This window comes from Oratosquilla oratoria, chromosome 16, assembly GCF_046742065.1.
Source record: "Oratosquilla oratoria isolate Oo_2021 chromosome 16, ASM4674206v1, whole genome shotgun sequence".
NCBI classification, from domain to species: domain Eukaryota; kingdom Metazoa; phylum Arthropoda; class Malacostraca; order Stomatopoda; family Squillidae; genus Oratosquilla; species Oratosquilla oratoria.
This window is the reverse complement of record NC_134792.1, coordinates 30,584,351-30,599,598: the sequence shown is the minus strand read 5'-3', so window position 1 is coordinate 30,599,598 and position 15,248 is coordinate 30,584,351. Positions and strand designations below refer to the sequence as shown.

Genomic DNA, 15,248 nt, shown 5'->3' with positions numbered 1-15,248 from the left:
GGTCAAAGCTCTCAATCTCGGCACGCTTGGGACCAGCACCAAGCCAAGTAAAGGAATACCTCACCATACGACCGAGTGCTATAGAATAGGTAAAACAAATGTTGGGTGTATGTGAAAGCCCCAGGAGGCAAAAATTGAGGAGGGGGTTGACAGGGTCCATGAACACAACCCCCCTATTTACATGTAAAACCCACCTCAATATACAAATTTTCGCATTGCGACCAGTCAGCTGGGAACACAATTCAGTTGTATAGTGAGGCATTCCTTTAATGAATTTTTTTTACTTTTAGAAAATAGGTGTTTCCTGATGTTTGGGAGCCATAATAGCAATAATAGGGCTACAGAGGTACTGTAGGTACACAAAATAACATTGGACTTCACACCACAGTAGTCACAACAAAACCATACAGGAGTCCCTCAAATAACTCGGGGGTAAGGTTCCTGAAATTACCGCGTATGATCAAATCCGCGTATGCTGACTTTCCATATTAAATACCGAGAACCGTATGTATGTGTACGTGTACGTGTGTGTGTGTGTGTGCACGCGTGTATGTGGCATATGTTGTTTGTGCGTATATACATGTGTGTGTATGTGGCGTATATGCATATGTGTATGTGGCATATATACATATGTGTGTGTATGTGGCGTATACACGTGTGTGTGTGTATGTGGTGGATGTATATGTGTGTGTATGTGGCGTATGTATGTATGTGTGGCGTGTGTGTGTGCGTGCATGCATGTATGTGTCTGTTCACATGTACAAGTAAGCATGTACGTGCATGTGTCTGTGTTCATATTCGTGTGTACACGCACGCACATTCACAACATACACTGGTTGTCTAACACATGTCTACGTGTGCGTGTCTACACATGTGTAAGCGTGTATATGTCTGTTTTTGATCTCCCAAACCACCACTACCAGTAACAACAAGAACCTCATAAGAGAAATTAAGACACGACAAGCGCAGTCATTATCAGACTTATTAGTTGTGTTCCAAACGAAAGAAACATTACACTTCAACAGGTTAGGGCGGTAAAATTTCATGATAGCATGGCGCATGTGGTGGAAGCGTCAAGCTAAAGCTTGTTGGCTACCCCCCTACCACCCCCTACTCCCCCTCTCCTCCCCTCCCTCCCTCCTGCATCAGTACCCGGAAGTTGACACGTAACCGCAGGCAGCCACCCACGGCTACCCCCTCGCCCCACACCCTTGTTTGAGCAGTTCCCAGTGTACATAATTACCGCATTATATGAGGAGCGACTGTATATGGTAAAATAGAAAGCAGTCACCACAAATGTATGCGATGTTGCCACGTGTGTGCGTATGCGTGCCCAACTCGGCACGAATTTTAAAACAGTTCTCTACATTTGAGATGGTTATGAAATAAAATCCGCGTATGATTGAATCCATGTTATTCGAATCCGCGTTATTTGAGGGACTCCTGTACCTAAACTAGTGGTGGGAAATGATCATGACGGCACTAAGTGGCCATACCAGGAAATACCATGCTGTGTTTTGGGTGTTTTGCCGGGTTTTAGAAGGCATGTAATTATAGCTCAATTTTAGGTGTTGCCAGGTCTCAGAATCCTGAGTTTGGGAGCTTCAACCTGTAGTAATACTTGGCAGTACTAGTTGTGACTAGTTGCAAGTCATTATTTACTGGTAAATGATCCTGAATGACCTTGCATTATATGGGGCTACATGTATGAATATGAATTATAAATGTAAATCTTTAGTCTCCAAAGGAAGTTTTTATTATTAGTATGTTTTTGGTTCTATGCAAATACATCAGTAAAGGACATAATAATCTCACTTTGCAGAATTTCAAGGAAACTGAATTGGAAGGTGCAACAGGGAGTGAAAAAGATGAGGGTGGCAGTAGTGGACCAACACTGAAACGATTAAGATTACGAGGAGACTGGTCAGACACAGGACCTCAGGCTTTACCAGAAAGTGAAACCAGAAACCAAGCAGGGGGTAAGTGTTTACATGTAACTTTGGTGTTGATGGTGTAGTATTTGAAAGCAAAATATGTACACCTCCCTCAAGTTCCAAGTCTGTTAACCATGTAATGCCATGGGCACAATCCCCTCTTCATACAACCTTCATTTTGCATTTTATTCCATTCATCGACCACCCTATTAGTAAACCAATTCTTGCCTATTTCCTTTTTAAATCTAAATTTGTAATGGTTATAAACAAATTTAGATTTAAAAAGGAAATAGGCAAGAATTGGTTTACTAATAGGGTTGTTGATGAATGGAATAAACTTAGTAACCATGTAGTAAGCGCTGAAACTATCAGTTGTTTTAAGAAACGATTTGACAACTTTATGGATGGGGATGACAGGTGGTGATGGATACGGAGCTGCCTAGTGTAGGCCTTATGGTCTCTTGCAGTCTCCTTCATTCTTATGTTCTTATTTATCCCTAGATACCTATTTCTCTTAACCTCTTTTCTCTGGCCCAGGGCAGTAGGTGGGGTATAGGGATTACCTGTCATCCATGAGGAGCTATGGTGAGAAGGAAGAAAAGATGGTGGATAGGAGTGGGTACATACCTTTTGATTTGGCTACCTCCCTTATAAAGGGGAAAAAGCCTTTGGTATATAGATAGATGGACCTATTTCTCATAATACTTTGCATTCCTTTACTCTATAATTTACCCCCATCTTTAGTCTTCCATTCACTGCCATATGCATTCCCAAGAGCTCTACACCTTCTCCAGCCTCTCACCCTTCAAATCCACATCCAACTTGCCACCATCATTACTCCTTGCACATTTCATCACCTTCCCTCCACCCACAATAATTTTCAACTTTTTCAACTTACACCCCATAACAAACCCCACCATCAGCTACTTCAGTCTATCATCTGATATAGCCACAAGATCAATGTCATCTGCAAACAACAACAGACTCACCTCCCACTTCCCTCCACCCTCACTCACCAACTCCAAACCCAACTTTCCAAAACTCCTTTTGGGCACCATTATGATGATGATGATGATATGGTTTAACGTCACACACTCCCCCCTATCGGGAGGCTAGGATGGTGCCCCTCACAGAGGGCTTTGTAGTTATATATCCAATAATGCCCCTACAACTACCCTCTCACCCACCACCCTGTTCCACATATACTTAGGTTTATCTTTCTTTGTAAGTACTGATGGTGGTGGGGAATTGTAGATAAGTATTTGGGGTTGCATGAGACAGAGAATAGAGGAGCAGAGGTGAAGGTGAATTATAGAGTAAGGGAAGCAAGTGTCTTGGGGGAATGAAAAATTCTTTGAGAAGTAGGTGTCTGAGGATGAACACAAAATATGACTGTACAAGTGAGTAATTGTGGAATAGATGTGAGGATCAATGTGTAATGAAGTAATGGTGGTAGATTAGCTTTGGCTGTCAGGCCCTGATATAAAAATGCTGTCTTCCTGCTTTGTGTCTGACCTGAACATTGGGCAGGGGACTGGGATGACCATCTTCAAGGAATTAAGAAGATACTACACTTTCATAAGGAACTAAGATAGAAGGGTGGGTGCATGCTTTTTTTAGGGCTTCATTGTAAGGAAGAAAGGGCCTTTTGGGATATGTAGGTATGTGTTCACTTTAAACCCACTATCGGAGAAATAATATCAGAAGTACAGGAAAAACTGTATATTTCAACTACTATCTGTAGTCCTCTTCAGCAGAAGATGACTACAGATAGTAGTCGAAATATACAGTTTTTCCTGTACTTCTGATATTACTTCTCTGATAGTGGGTTTAAAGTGAACATTTACAAACATACCAGTTTCATGTAGGTATGTACTTTGACTCGGCCATTCCTCTCATAAAGAGGGAAGAGCCTTTAGTACCTGTAATACATATATATTCTTTTTTAACTTATGATCACCCCTATTGCTGCAGATGTTTCCCAAGCTCGGCCAACACTTCATGCAACACTGATGCAGAGAATGACAGATGTGTTATCCCGCATGCTCAATGACCCAGGCACGCGAGCAGCTGTACATCGTACAGTATCAGATTCACGGGAAGAAGAGAGGAGAGAAAGGTCAGAGGCACCGGAGGATGGGGAACACTCTCTGCAGGAACCTGGAGAACCCAGCAGTCAGCCTCAGTCATCACAGTCTGAGGGAAATATACAAAGTTCTTTATCACAGAGCAGTATTGATGTATCAGTTCAAGGGACAGCTGGTTCTGCAGAAGAGGCTGAAGCTAGTAGTGCATCTGTATCTGGTACTGATAGTACAGCTATGGCTGTGCAAGCATGTACTCTTGAAGAAGCTAATGGTTCCCGACCCACTCACGAGGAAGAACCTATGGAGGTTGATAATGTTGTTCTAGCTCAATCTCAAGAAGTCAAACATGAACCACAGAGGAGGGATTCGGAAGAAAGAGATCCCCCCCCAGAGCAAGGAATTCTGCATAGCAATATCGATACACTTGAAGATAGATTGTCATCCATGAGACGAGGATTTATTGACAGGTAATGAGTAATATATATATTTTTTCTTTCTTTTAATCATCCAAGTTGTATTCATCATCAGTATAAGATTGTATCTTGCTCCCTTTCTTCATTGAATAAAGGGAAGTTATACCCCTGAGTCAGTTATCTCTATGACATTTCTCACTATTTCATGCAAGACATCGTGTGGAGCCAGCAGTAAGTCTGTCCTACTCAGGCAGAGGAGTAACCAGTGGTGTTATTAGTTTAGGGGTTGGAGATGAGGTTACCCGCCAACCTTACTCTCAAGACGAGGATGTTCCTGCTGCTGCTGGTGCTACTATTGATTTTGAAGAAACAAGTCAAATGTCGTCAGAAGAATCTCATCCTATCCCTGATAGTGTTTCACCTACAACTTCTCAGTCCCATGTTTCTAGTTCAGCTTCAGCTGAAGATGCAACACAAGAAGCAGCTGCAACAGTTGCAGGAGCAAGTGGATCTAGTGGAGCATCTGCATCGAGAGAGGGTGAAGAACCTCTAGTGGGACTGGAAGAAGTAGGGGAAGCTGTCAGACTTCATTTTGATGAAGGCCTTGACATGCATTCAGGAAGCCCCATTGGTCAAGTTCAAAGGTCAGCTAGTCAGTCACTACCACTTTCAAGACTTGCTAGCCAACCAGATGAAGAAAATCTAAGAATTGGACATGGTAAGTAAAGATGCAGCCAAATGGTTTGGCTTTTTATTGTTATTACATTATTATGCCTTTTTCTTTCTGGCTACCTCCCTTGTAAGGGGGAAAAAGCCTTTGGTATATGTATGTACATTATTCAAAGCTATACAAAATACCGTGTGATCCAGATCAGACATAGATTAAGAGTTATGTGGTTTGTTTTTCAGAAGATGATATAGACAGTGACGAAGAAGCATCATCAAACAGTACAAGGTAAAACAGATTCAGAAAGTAAACTTAATAAACTTGTTTTGCATTTTGTGTATTGTTCAGATTAATGAAGATTAACATGTTTTACTACTTTTAATACACAGGTCAGCTAGTGCAAGGATGGCCATAGCCATAGATAGAGCTTTAAGAAGATCAAGAGATGAAACTGCAGGTCCTAATGTTGGAGGCCCAAGGGAGAGTTTTGCCCCATTAGGAAGTGTCAAACAGTGTTATAAAGGACATAGAAATGCAAGGTAAGCTTCCTTTTGTTATTTCCTGTAGGTGGGAGTTCTTTTCAAGCATAAGGTATTAAATAATAGATTCAGATGGGTACTAATGTGTCAGACTGACAGTTTTATATAAATTGTTTAGGTACTAATGAACACAAGATTTGTAATTTAGGTATATTTTCACTTAGGTCATAAGTTTCAAAAGATGTCAATTAACTTGTTTGCCTAATGATTTTCAGAACAATGATAAAAGAAGCAACTTTCTGGGGAAGAGATCATGTAATGTCAGGGTCTGACTGTGGTAGAATTTTTGTATGGAATCTTCACACTGGCCGCTTGGTAATGCTGTGGGAAGCTGACCGCCATGTTGTCAATTGTGTGCAGCCACATCCCCTGTTGCCAGTGTTAGCAACTTCAGGAATAGATTATGACATAAAGCTGTGGGCTCCGTTACATGAAGAGCCTCACTTTGATGAAGATAAGGCAGCCGAGGTAAGGAAGTATGCACAGAGAACAGTACCCAATTTTTGCTTTAGACTTTAGTTATATAGTAGATGAATAAAGAATTCTCTTTTTTATTTATTTTATGTGACTTGCTTTTAAAGAAAGCCCTTGCTCTCATTATCTTGTTTTCAAGACTTATTGTTTGCTGCTTAGGATGCAAGTTTTTGACTGCTTGTAATGCAGCTCATTATTTTTGGAAGTCCGAGAGGTTTCATAACATGAGAGACAACACTCTTTATAGGTTATGACGTACAACAAGATCTTGATCCAGTCTGGCAGACATCGTCGCACAATACTGCAAGCCAGGCGACAACTAGCCCCTCGCATTAGACGAACATTTGAGCTGTTGCCTTGATAGATTTCCTAGGCACAGCATCCTTTCAGGGGAATAAAAAAATTATCCGAATTATGAAGAATAATAATGGCACAAATTGCTAACAATGGATTGTTGTTTATTTTGTATATATGTACATTCATATTGCCCTGTCCTAGTCAATATATATTTAAATTTTCATGTTGGAGACAGTGAAAATATTTATTACATATTTTTGGACAATTTTGCTTTCTTCAGAAGCAGAACAAAAAGATATTGACAAGACCGATTATAATAAACTATAGAAGCCTTCGTATATGAGTATACATTTGTAAACCTGCTTTTGAGCTTCAGCTCTCGGTACTTAGCTTGTGAATGGGTAAGAATGATATATATTTTCCTATATTTCCTTTGAATGTTTATGAACAGTTTATCATGAATAGGTCATCTGCAAGAGATCAAGGTTAACGGATTGATTAAGTATCATGAATAATGACCTTCGTACAACCTGAAATGGAGAATTAAAGCTTATCAACAAGTGTTTTTCTCTCTCTCTCTCTCTCTCCTCTCTGTTCTGAAGGAGACCAGGGGTAATTAATTAATCAATCAATTCCTTCCTTTCCGCTTTATCTTCTGTCTGCCAGCACCCTTTCCAATCATGCTCTTCTCATCACCTCTTTATTTTTCACTATCCTACCTTATAACTCCTACCATACTTCTCAGATGCTCCATATGCATATAAATACCAAAGGCTTTTTCCCCCTTACAAGGGAAGTAGCCAAAAAACAATCATAAAATCCACTTTCACCCATTCCATCCCCACATACTCCACTCCCATTCACCCCCTTCCCTCCCTCTTACTTGGCTCCTCCCAGATGATGGGACATCCCTGCATCTTGCCCACTGCCCTGGGTCAGAAGCAGTGTCATAAGACACAGCACATCCACAGCAAGGCCGTTTCATTAAATCAGAGAACCCCCCCCCCCTCTCTGTCTCTTCATGCAGAAAAAGAAAAGAGAGGGAGAAATCCCTTAGGGCTGCATCAAATGATTTTTTCACACATACTCCCTCACCCCCCATCCCCCACCCACTCCCTTTCATGCATCACAGCACCATCCATACACAACCATTCACCCCTATCTTCTGTCTTCTCCAGTCCTTCCTCTACAGATATTCCCCTCTTTCCCAATACCCCTTTTACTCCATCCATCTCATCCTAGGTCGCCCCCTCATGTTCACTCCACCTCTGCCTTCCACACCTCTTTTACTAATCTTTCTTCACTCATGCTTTCCATGTGTCCAAACCATCCCTATACTCTTTCATCAATCCTATCTCCCAACTCCCTTTCCACCCATACAGTGCTGTTAGCCCAATAACTCCTTCATACAACCTCCTCTTAGCATCCATTCCCAAATGTGTATTTCTCATTACACTTTTTAATCCCCCAAGGCATTTACTTGCTTCTCTCAATCTACATTCTACCTCCACCTCCATTCCTCCCTTTTCTGCCACATTTGCACCCATACATACATACATACATATACCAAGGCTTTTTCCCCCTTACACGTGGGGTAGCCAAAGAGAAAAAGGCATAGAAATCACTCCCACCCATTTCATTTCCCATATATTCCACTCCCCTCCACCCTCCTCCCTCCCTCCTATCTTAGCACCTCCTGGATGACGGGTCATCCCTGCATCCTGTCCACTGCCCTGGGTCAGAAGCAGTGTCGCAAGACACAGCACATCCACAGTAAGGCCACTTCATAAATTCGGCGACCCCCCCTCTCCGTCCCCTCATGCAGGAAAGGAGAAGACGGGGAGAAATCCCTTCAGGCTGCGTCAAATTTTTTCTCATACATACTTCCTCACCCCCCATCCCCCACCCACTCCCCCTCATGCATCACAGCCTCATCTATACACAACCCTTCTCCATTCACACCTATCTTCTGTCCTCTCCCATCCTTCCTCTACAGACATTCTTCTCTTTTGTAAAGCCCCTTTCACCCCATCCATCCATCTCATCCTAGGACGCCCCCTCATATTCACTCCTTCCACCTCCGCCTTCCACACTTCTTTTACTAATCTTTCTTAGCTCATTCTTTCCATGTGTCCAAACCATCCTAATACTCTTTCATCAACCCTATCTCCCAGCTCCTTTTCCACCCCTGTTCTCCTCCTCACCTCCTCATTTCTCACTCTATCTAGCCTAGTAACCCCTATCATACTTCTCAGACATTTCATCTGAAACACATTCAAACTCCTTCAAACTCATTTGCACCCAAGTATCTAAAACTATCCACTTCCTCCAGTCTCTCTCCCTTAATACTCACTTCCAGTCTACTGCCACTTTCTCCCTTTGTACATATTCTCACCTTACTTTTACCCACATTTATCTTCAACTTCCTTCTTTCGCACACCTTCCCAAGCTCTGTCACTAATTTCCTCAGTCCCTCCTGTGATCCTGCCACAAGTGCAGTGTCGTCAGCAAACAACAACTGGCTTATCTCCCACTTTTCTCCATTTAAACTTTTCCTTTCTGCTTCTCTTAAAATAGAGTTTTCACTCAATATACCAAGGGCCTCTTCCCACCCCTATCTACCACCCTTGTTTCCCTTTCGTCTTAGCCTCTCATGCATGAAGGGTCATCCCTTTCTCTTGCCCACTGCCCAGGTCATAAGCAATGCAGCAAGACAGCACATCCACACCAGGGCCGCTTCACTTACACATCAACCCTTCTTCTCCATCGCCTCATGCAGAAAACAAAGAAGACAGGGAGAAATCCCATCAGGCGACAACCATTTTCCATTTACCCTATCCCTTGTCTTCTCCCTTCCCTGCTTAACAGACATTCCCTCTTGCTCAAAGCCCCTTTCACCCCTTCTTCTTTTTCTTCTTCTTCTTCTCCTCATGTATACAATACTGCCTTGAATAAAGCCATTAAAAAGGATAGGAGAACTTGAGAGAGGATGAGGGAAACCTGAAGAAAAATATGGGGTGATTTAATTTTGTAACAACAAAGACCTTTTGAAAGTATAGAAGATAGAAAAATCAGAACACTGAAAAAAATAGGATGGAGGGGAGATAACTTGAAAATAGTTGGGAGAGCTCATAAATATTATATATTTATATCCCATTTGACCCACCTTATCCATCTTGCCAGATCTGGGATGAAGAGTTGTCTCTGTCTCTTGTTACAGTGAAGTGAGGCACAGGTTTTCCACATTAGGGCCCATCAGCTAAAGCTGGTTAACCTTCACTGTTTTGTCATATGGTAACACCCGTCCTCAACCGTTCAGAATTATTTGTGAAACAGATGAAAATATCTCATCAGACAGCAGCAATTTTTCATCAATTCACGATCTCTTCATACTCTCGTATCTTGTGTTGTCATCCCTCCTCAACAGACATTTGGCAAATGTCTAAAGTCTCCTTCACCCCACAGAAAAAAAAAGATGCAGGAAATCATTTACAGTTTAAAGTTCAATAATATTGTGTAGAGTTGTTAATTTAGATATAAATTGAATATTTTTAGGTTTACCAAACTCATGCCATAGTACAAATTTAGTGTCATTTGCTATTTTTCCCAAACAATAATGTTTCTGAAACATGTTTCTGACCAGGCACTTGCAGCATGTCTTGTGTACACATTTTAATAATTGTGAAGTAGCACCTGTCAGCACAGTTAGTGCTTCCTATTATATGGTGTTTTAGTATAAGAACCAAGCATTCCAGCTATAGGGCAGACTATGGTAAGATAGGCATGCATTGGAACCCAAATCTCTATACCTGTTTTACTATTTGCAGGAATATAGATTTGCCTTGAATTTGTATAAAAAAGAATTGTAACAGTATTATTTTATATGCATTATCATACCTTGATCCAGAAATGTTGACCAGTTTTCCATGAAATACAAGAATCAAGTTTTGTACATGATCTATGGAAATTTCCAGAGTTTTTCGGCCAAAATTAGGGAGTCAACTTACACATGATAAACTTTTACTCAAGTATATACAGCACATGGAACAAAAGTATTAACCCTCTTCATTGAGAGATGTATTTATTGTTTTATTATGGCTAGTGGGATTGAATTTTATTCAGTTGTGTAGTATCCCTTTGGTATTAAAACCCCTTCACTACCAAGAGGCACTTGTTTTATTGTGGCAAATATAAAATGGTTTTAGTCATCTGCATGGAGCCCCTTTGGAAAAGACGATAAAAGGAGTAAGCTGGAAAGGCAGTCAAGAGAACTAAACAATTATTGTTTTAGGGTAACTTTATATCAAAGGCTAATGTGCTTTGTATACCAAGATAAATTTATCTTCTTCTTTTGTTATTTTTATACAATGCAGTTTTCTGGATGTTGAGTTCAAATTTTTCTATTCCTGAAGTAATGAATGTTTTGTGCAAGACTGTCTGGATCCCAGGCTAAATTTTTACTTAATTAGGTGTGTGAAGAGATTTGATTCATGCATATTATAGTTAAATTCTAATACTTTTCCAGAAATTCTGTTAAATTCCAATCTGTACAAAGTCTTATGTAAGACTTTATTGGTCTCCTACAATAATTCTTTGACCATGCAATCAGTTATAGAAATTATTTTACAGTACATTACTGTACCTCATAATATTCTTACTAAAAAAAATAATCTTACCAATCCTGTTTTTCTATTATGAATATATAAACAATTGTCTTTGGTTACAGATAATGCGGCGCAATGAAGTTTTGCTTGAAGAAACTAGGGATACCATCACAGTACCTGCATCATTCATGATTCGCATGCTTGCCTCTCTCAACCAAATTAGAAGAGGTAGTGTTTCCTTGTCCTTCAGACACTGTCAGTCCAAGTTCTTGTGACCCTTTGGGCTTCTTAGAGGTTTCCTGTCCCACAGTTCAGTTTCAGATTTTAATAACCAAATTTGAGTACACAAATTGTAATATCCTCCAGTTTCTTTCTTTATTTTTTGTATTCATTATATATCTATAGTATTTGCCACCCATTCCTTCTTGGGTTATTTTATTTTGCTGCATACACCGAACATTTTACCATTAATTCTTGTCTTTTCCCCCCTTTTATCTTTTAATGAACAATATATTCTAGCTACTTTATTTAATTTTCTGCAATCCCTTATTCTTTCTCAAGAGCCCATCTGTTTCATTGCATCTTTCTAATCTTTCTCTTTCCTTTTCTATGCCCCCTTCCTCTCCCACTGTTTCCTCCCTCCTCTCTCCCTCCTTTACCCTATCCCTTTCCCTCTCCTTCTTTTCCTCCTCTTCCTCTTTCCCTCCTCCTCCTCCCTCCTTTTTCCTTTTCCTCCTCCCCTCCTTCTATCCCTCTCCCCCTCTCTCTCTATCTCTCTCCTCTCTCCCTCTCTCTTGCTCTCTCCCTCTCTCTTGCTCTCTCTCTCTCTCTTGCTCTTGCTCTCTCTCTCTCTTTCTCTTTCTCTCTGACACACACATACACACAAGCAAACCTCCAGACTAACAACACATAAAATTTGAGCTCCCGGGAAACACATTAAAAGTGTTACATTAGCAGGATACCTAGATTGTATTAAATGGGAAGTGGAGTGCTCATGGATACCAGAGATGGTTAGATTACAGTGCAAATAGTGATTATTGAAGTAAAATGTAAAATAATGATGACAGACCAGAGAAGCCTCATAGCAGCAGTGTCAAATGTAAACACGTACCCAGAGCCATGTGTCGGTACAAGAGTGAAGCATAATGAAAATATGAGCAACGTATCACCTCTGGGTATGAAAAGAATTTTTTTTAGATAGTGGCAGTGAGGGACATTTTTCTGGATTCAGTGGGTGTGAAAAAAGACTTTTTAGTAGAATTATAGAGAGGGAGATGAGACTTTTGAGGGAATCATGGAAGCAAGAGATTAACGATCTATGGTGGGCAAACCAAGAAATAAAGAAGTGAATGATTTAAAAAAGTAAATACTGAAATAAATGAAGAGGTAAATGCACAAAAAAAAAGAACTGGCCTAGTTAAAATGCTATAATGAATAAAAGTAAATGAACAAATAAAAGCAATGACTGAAAAAAATTGTAATAACATAGGAGCAGATAATTTACAACAACTTCCATACGGTGACGCCTACGTAGGCGGCATGAGGAGCAAGTGGGTACTCGATGATGCCGGCGTCGGCATCTTGATTATATTTAGTGTAGTCGTACCTACGTAACTTCCATTCTCTCTAAACTGGCTTCATCAATTTTCTATGGTTATCAAAATACACGGGTGAAAGAGAACGAACGATTGAGCACTGACTTTATTTTTTATAATGCGATTATTATGACGCAACATCGCACATCGGGCAGCTAATGCTGCCAGACGTGCGATGTGCCCCGGAGTGAAGAGGTTAAAGGAATAGTTTAACAAAAACAGGAGAATGCCAAAGATGCAGTCATTAAGGTAGATATGGTTTAACATCACAAACTCCCCCCATCAGAAGGCTAGGCCGGTGCCCCTCACAGAGGACTTTGTAGCATGGAATTTAATGTACCATGCCCTTGGTTCAACTTCACTGGTGGCAGGATTCAAACCACCATTCCCTCGACCTTCGCCACAAGTAACGACGCCTTAACCTGTTCAGCCAGCGAGCTTCCAAAGGTAATTAAAAAAAGAAAATCTAGGAAGAGATACAGTGGACAAAAAAAAAGAGTATATAGTAGTACATGGTCGAAAGGAAAAACATATCCTTAATTGGTCCCTGAGAGATAAAGAAGAGAAAGTATTGGCAAGAAAAGTTCTAAAAATAGTACAAGATGAAGGGCAAGAAATAGAAAAGGAAATAGAGGAAGTACACAGAATGAGTAAATATGCAGAAGGAAAAAGTCAACCCATAAAGATCAAATTAAGGTCACAAATGGAAGTGGAAGAAATTTGAGCAAAAACAGGAAAATCAGTAAGAAGTGAACTCTACAAAAGTATAAGGATAAAAAGAGACATGAATGATAAAGTAAGAGAAAGAGATAAGACATTAAGAAGTGAAGCTAGGGGTAGACAATTCCAGTTTTACAGTAGTCGCCCAGTGGGATCCTTTGGAGCAACTCATGGTTACCCACAGATGAAATCCACCTGAGATGTTAAAAAAAATGGCTAAGAATTTTCCTTGTAGCTGTATTAGCCTCAACATGAGTATGTTTTATATATTTTACATATATATCACGGGTGAATGGTTCCAGTTTTACAGTAATTGCCCAGTGGGATCTTTTGGAGCAACTCATGGTTGCCCATAGACAAAATCTGGGTGTCCTGGGCATGCGGGTGACCAAATTGTCCACCCCTGGAACCTAAGAAAAAAAAAAAAACAAGAAAATAACAGAGACCAAGAAAATGCAGTTCTATTGAAGAGTGTTAAACATGAGACTGAAAAAATGGTACATTCAAGAAAAAGAAATCAAAGGTTCAGAGAACAAGATGGAAAAAGTAGAAAATTAAAACTAGCTTATACCAATATAAATGGATTAATCTCGGGATTAAATGAACTAAAGGATTACCTGTCAGAAGAAGGACTAGACATAAAGGGAATCATGGAGACAAAATTAAGGGGTCCACTATTACCAAACAGTGTTGGACATGGATTATATAATCACTGACTTAGAAATAGAGAGGAGAAACATGGTGGAGTCATGTTCTTGGCTAAGAAAACTTAAATGTGACAAAAGTTATATATGGAGAGAACAGGGTGGAAATGATCACAATAAGAGTTGAAGATAGTGACATGGAAAACAGAAAGTTTGCAGTGATTTATGTGCCCCCCAAAATGGGGTCTTGGAGAGAGATTATTCTAAAATGTTAGATGATGTGCGACATGCCGAAGGATGAAGGCAATGTAGTATTTATGGGAGATTTTAACTGCAAAGAAAGCTGTTGGGAAGAGATGCCAGTGAAAGGTGGAGAAGATCAATGCGGAAATGTATTACTTGACATGATTATAGAACATACAATGACACAATGGGTAAAAGAAAAAAATAAATTTAGAAATAAGAACTGTCGAGATTAGACTTATTATTACATCAAAAATTGAAATTGTGGACAAAATTGAATACAAGACACCAATTGGGAAGAGTGACCACATAATACTCGAGTTGGAACTAAAGGAGGAAATATAGAGAGAAATGAGAAATATAGAAAAGGAAGACTGATGTATAGTAAAAGGGACTAAACTTGGGGAATTTTTTCTTAAAGTGAGCTGGGAAAAATTCTTCGATGAAGAAACACAAGTGGAAGAAAAATGGATGAATCTGATGAAAATCTATAAAGGAGTGGATAAATATGTCCATAAGCAAAAACAGGACAAGGTGTATATTTAGTGCTGGTTTAACAGAAGGTGCAATGAAGCAAAAGATAGAAGAGATAAAACTTGGAAAAGATGGAGAAAAGATGAAAAACCTAGAAAATGGCAAATATATGTTAATCTAAGGAATGAATCTGTAAAAATATGCAGGGAAAAAAAGAAACTGAAAAACATAATAGAAAAATGTAAGGATCAGCTAAAACTATTCTATAGATATGTGAATGGTAAACTAAAAAACAAACTGGAAATAGTGTAACTGTTAAAGGAATATGGAATACACAGAAGATACTGAAATGGCTGAAGTCATGAGCAAATGCTTCGAGTCAGTTTTCACAAGAGATGTTCAACATCAGGATGAAATCCCCCCATGAGAGAAATAATAGTAACACGGACAGAAATAATGGACTAGATAATGAACCTCGATGTCAGGAAATCACACAGTCCAGATGGATCACAATCAGGATATTAAAAGAATGTAAAGAAAAACTAATAGACCAAATA

General features: G+C 39.8%; 1 protein-coding gene across 10 annotated transcripts in view; it reads left to right on the top strand.

The window, feature by feature from the left end:
• LOC143033868 (DDB1- and CUL4-associated factor 6-like) overlaps window positions 1-15,248 on the top strand; it is a 60,977-nt gene that overhangs the window by 27,479 nt on the left and 18,250 nt on the right. For 3 of the 10 annotated variants that reach the window (XM_076199434.1, XM_076199436.1, XM_076199435.1), the window contains exons 7-13: window positions 1,823-1,979; window positions 3,909-4,488; window positions 4,647-5,152; window positions 5,344-5,389; window positions 5,491-5,640; window positions 5,856-6,108; window positions 11,138-11,243. In XM_076199434.1, coding sequence (XP_076055549.1) covers window positions 1,823-1,979; window positions 3,909-4,488; window positions 4,647-5,152; window positions 5,344-5,389; window positions 5,491-5,640; window positions 5,856-6,108; window positions 11,138-11,243 — 1,798 coding nt within the window. Of the gene's footprint in view, window positions 1-1,822; window positions 1,980-3,908; window positions 4,489-4,646; window positions 5,153-5,343; window positions 5,390-5,490; window positions 5,641-5,855; window positions 6,109-6,361; window positions 6,746-11,137; window positions 11,244-15,248 lie in introns of those variants that run through there. The other 7 variants (XM_076199441.1, XM_076199443.1, XM_076199442.1 and 4 more) reach the window with 5 other exon arrangements.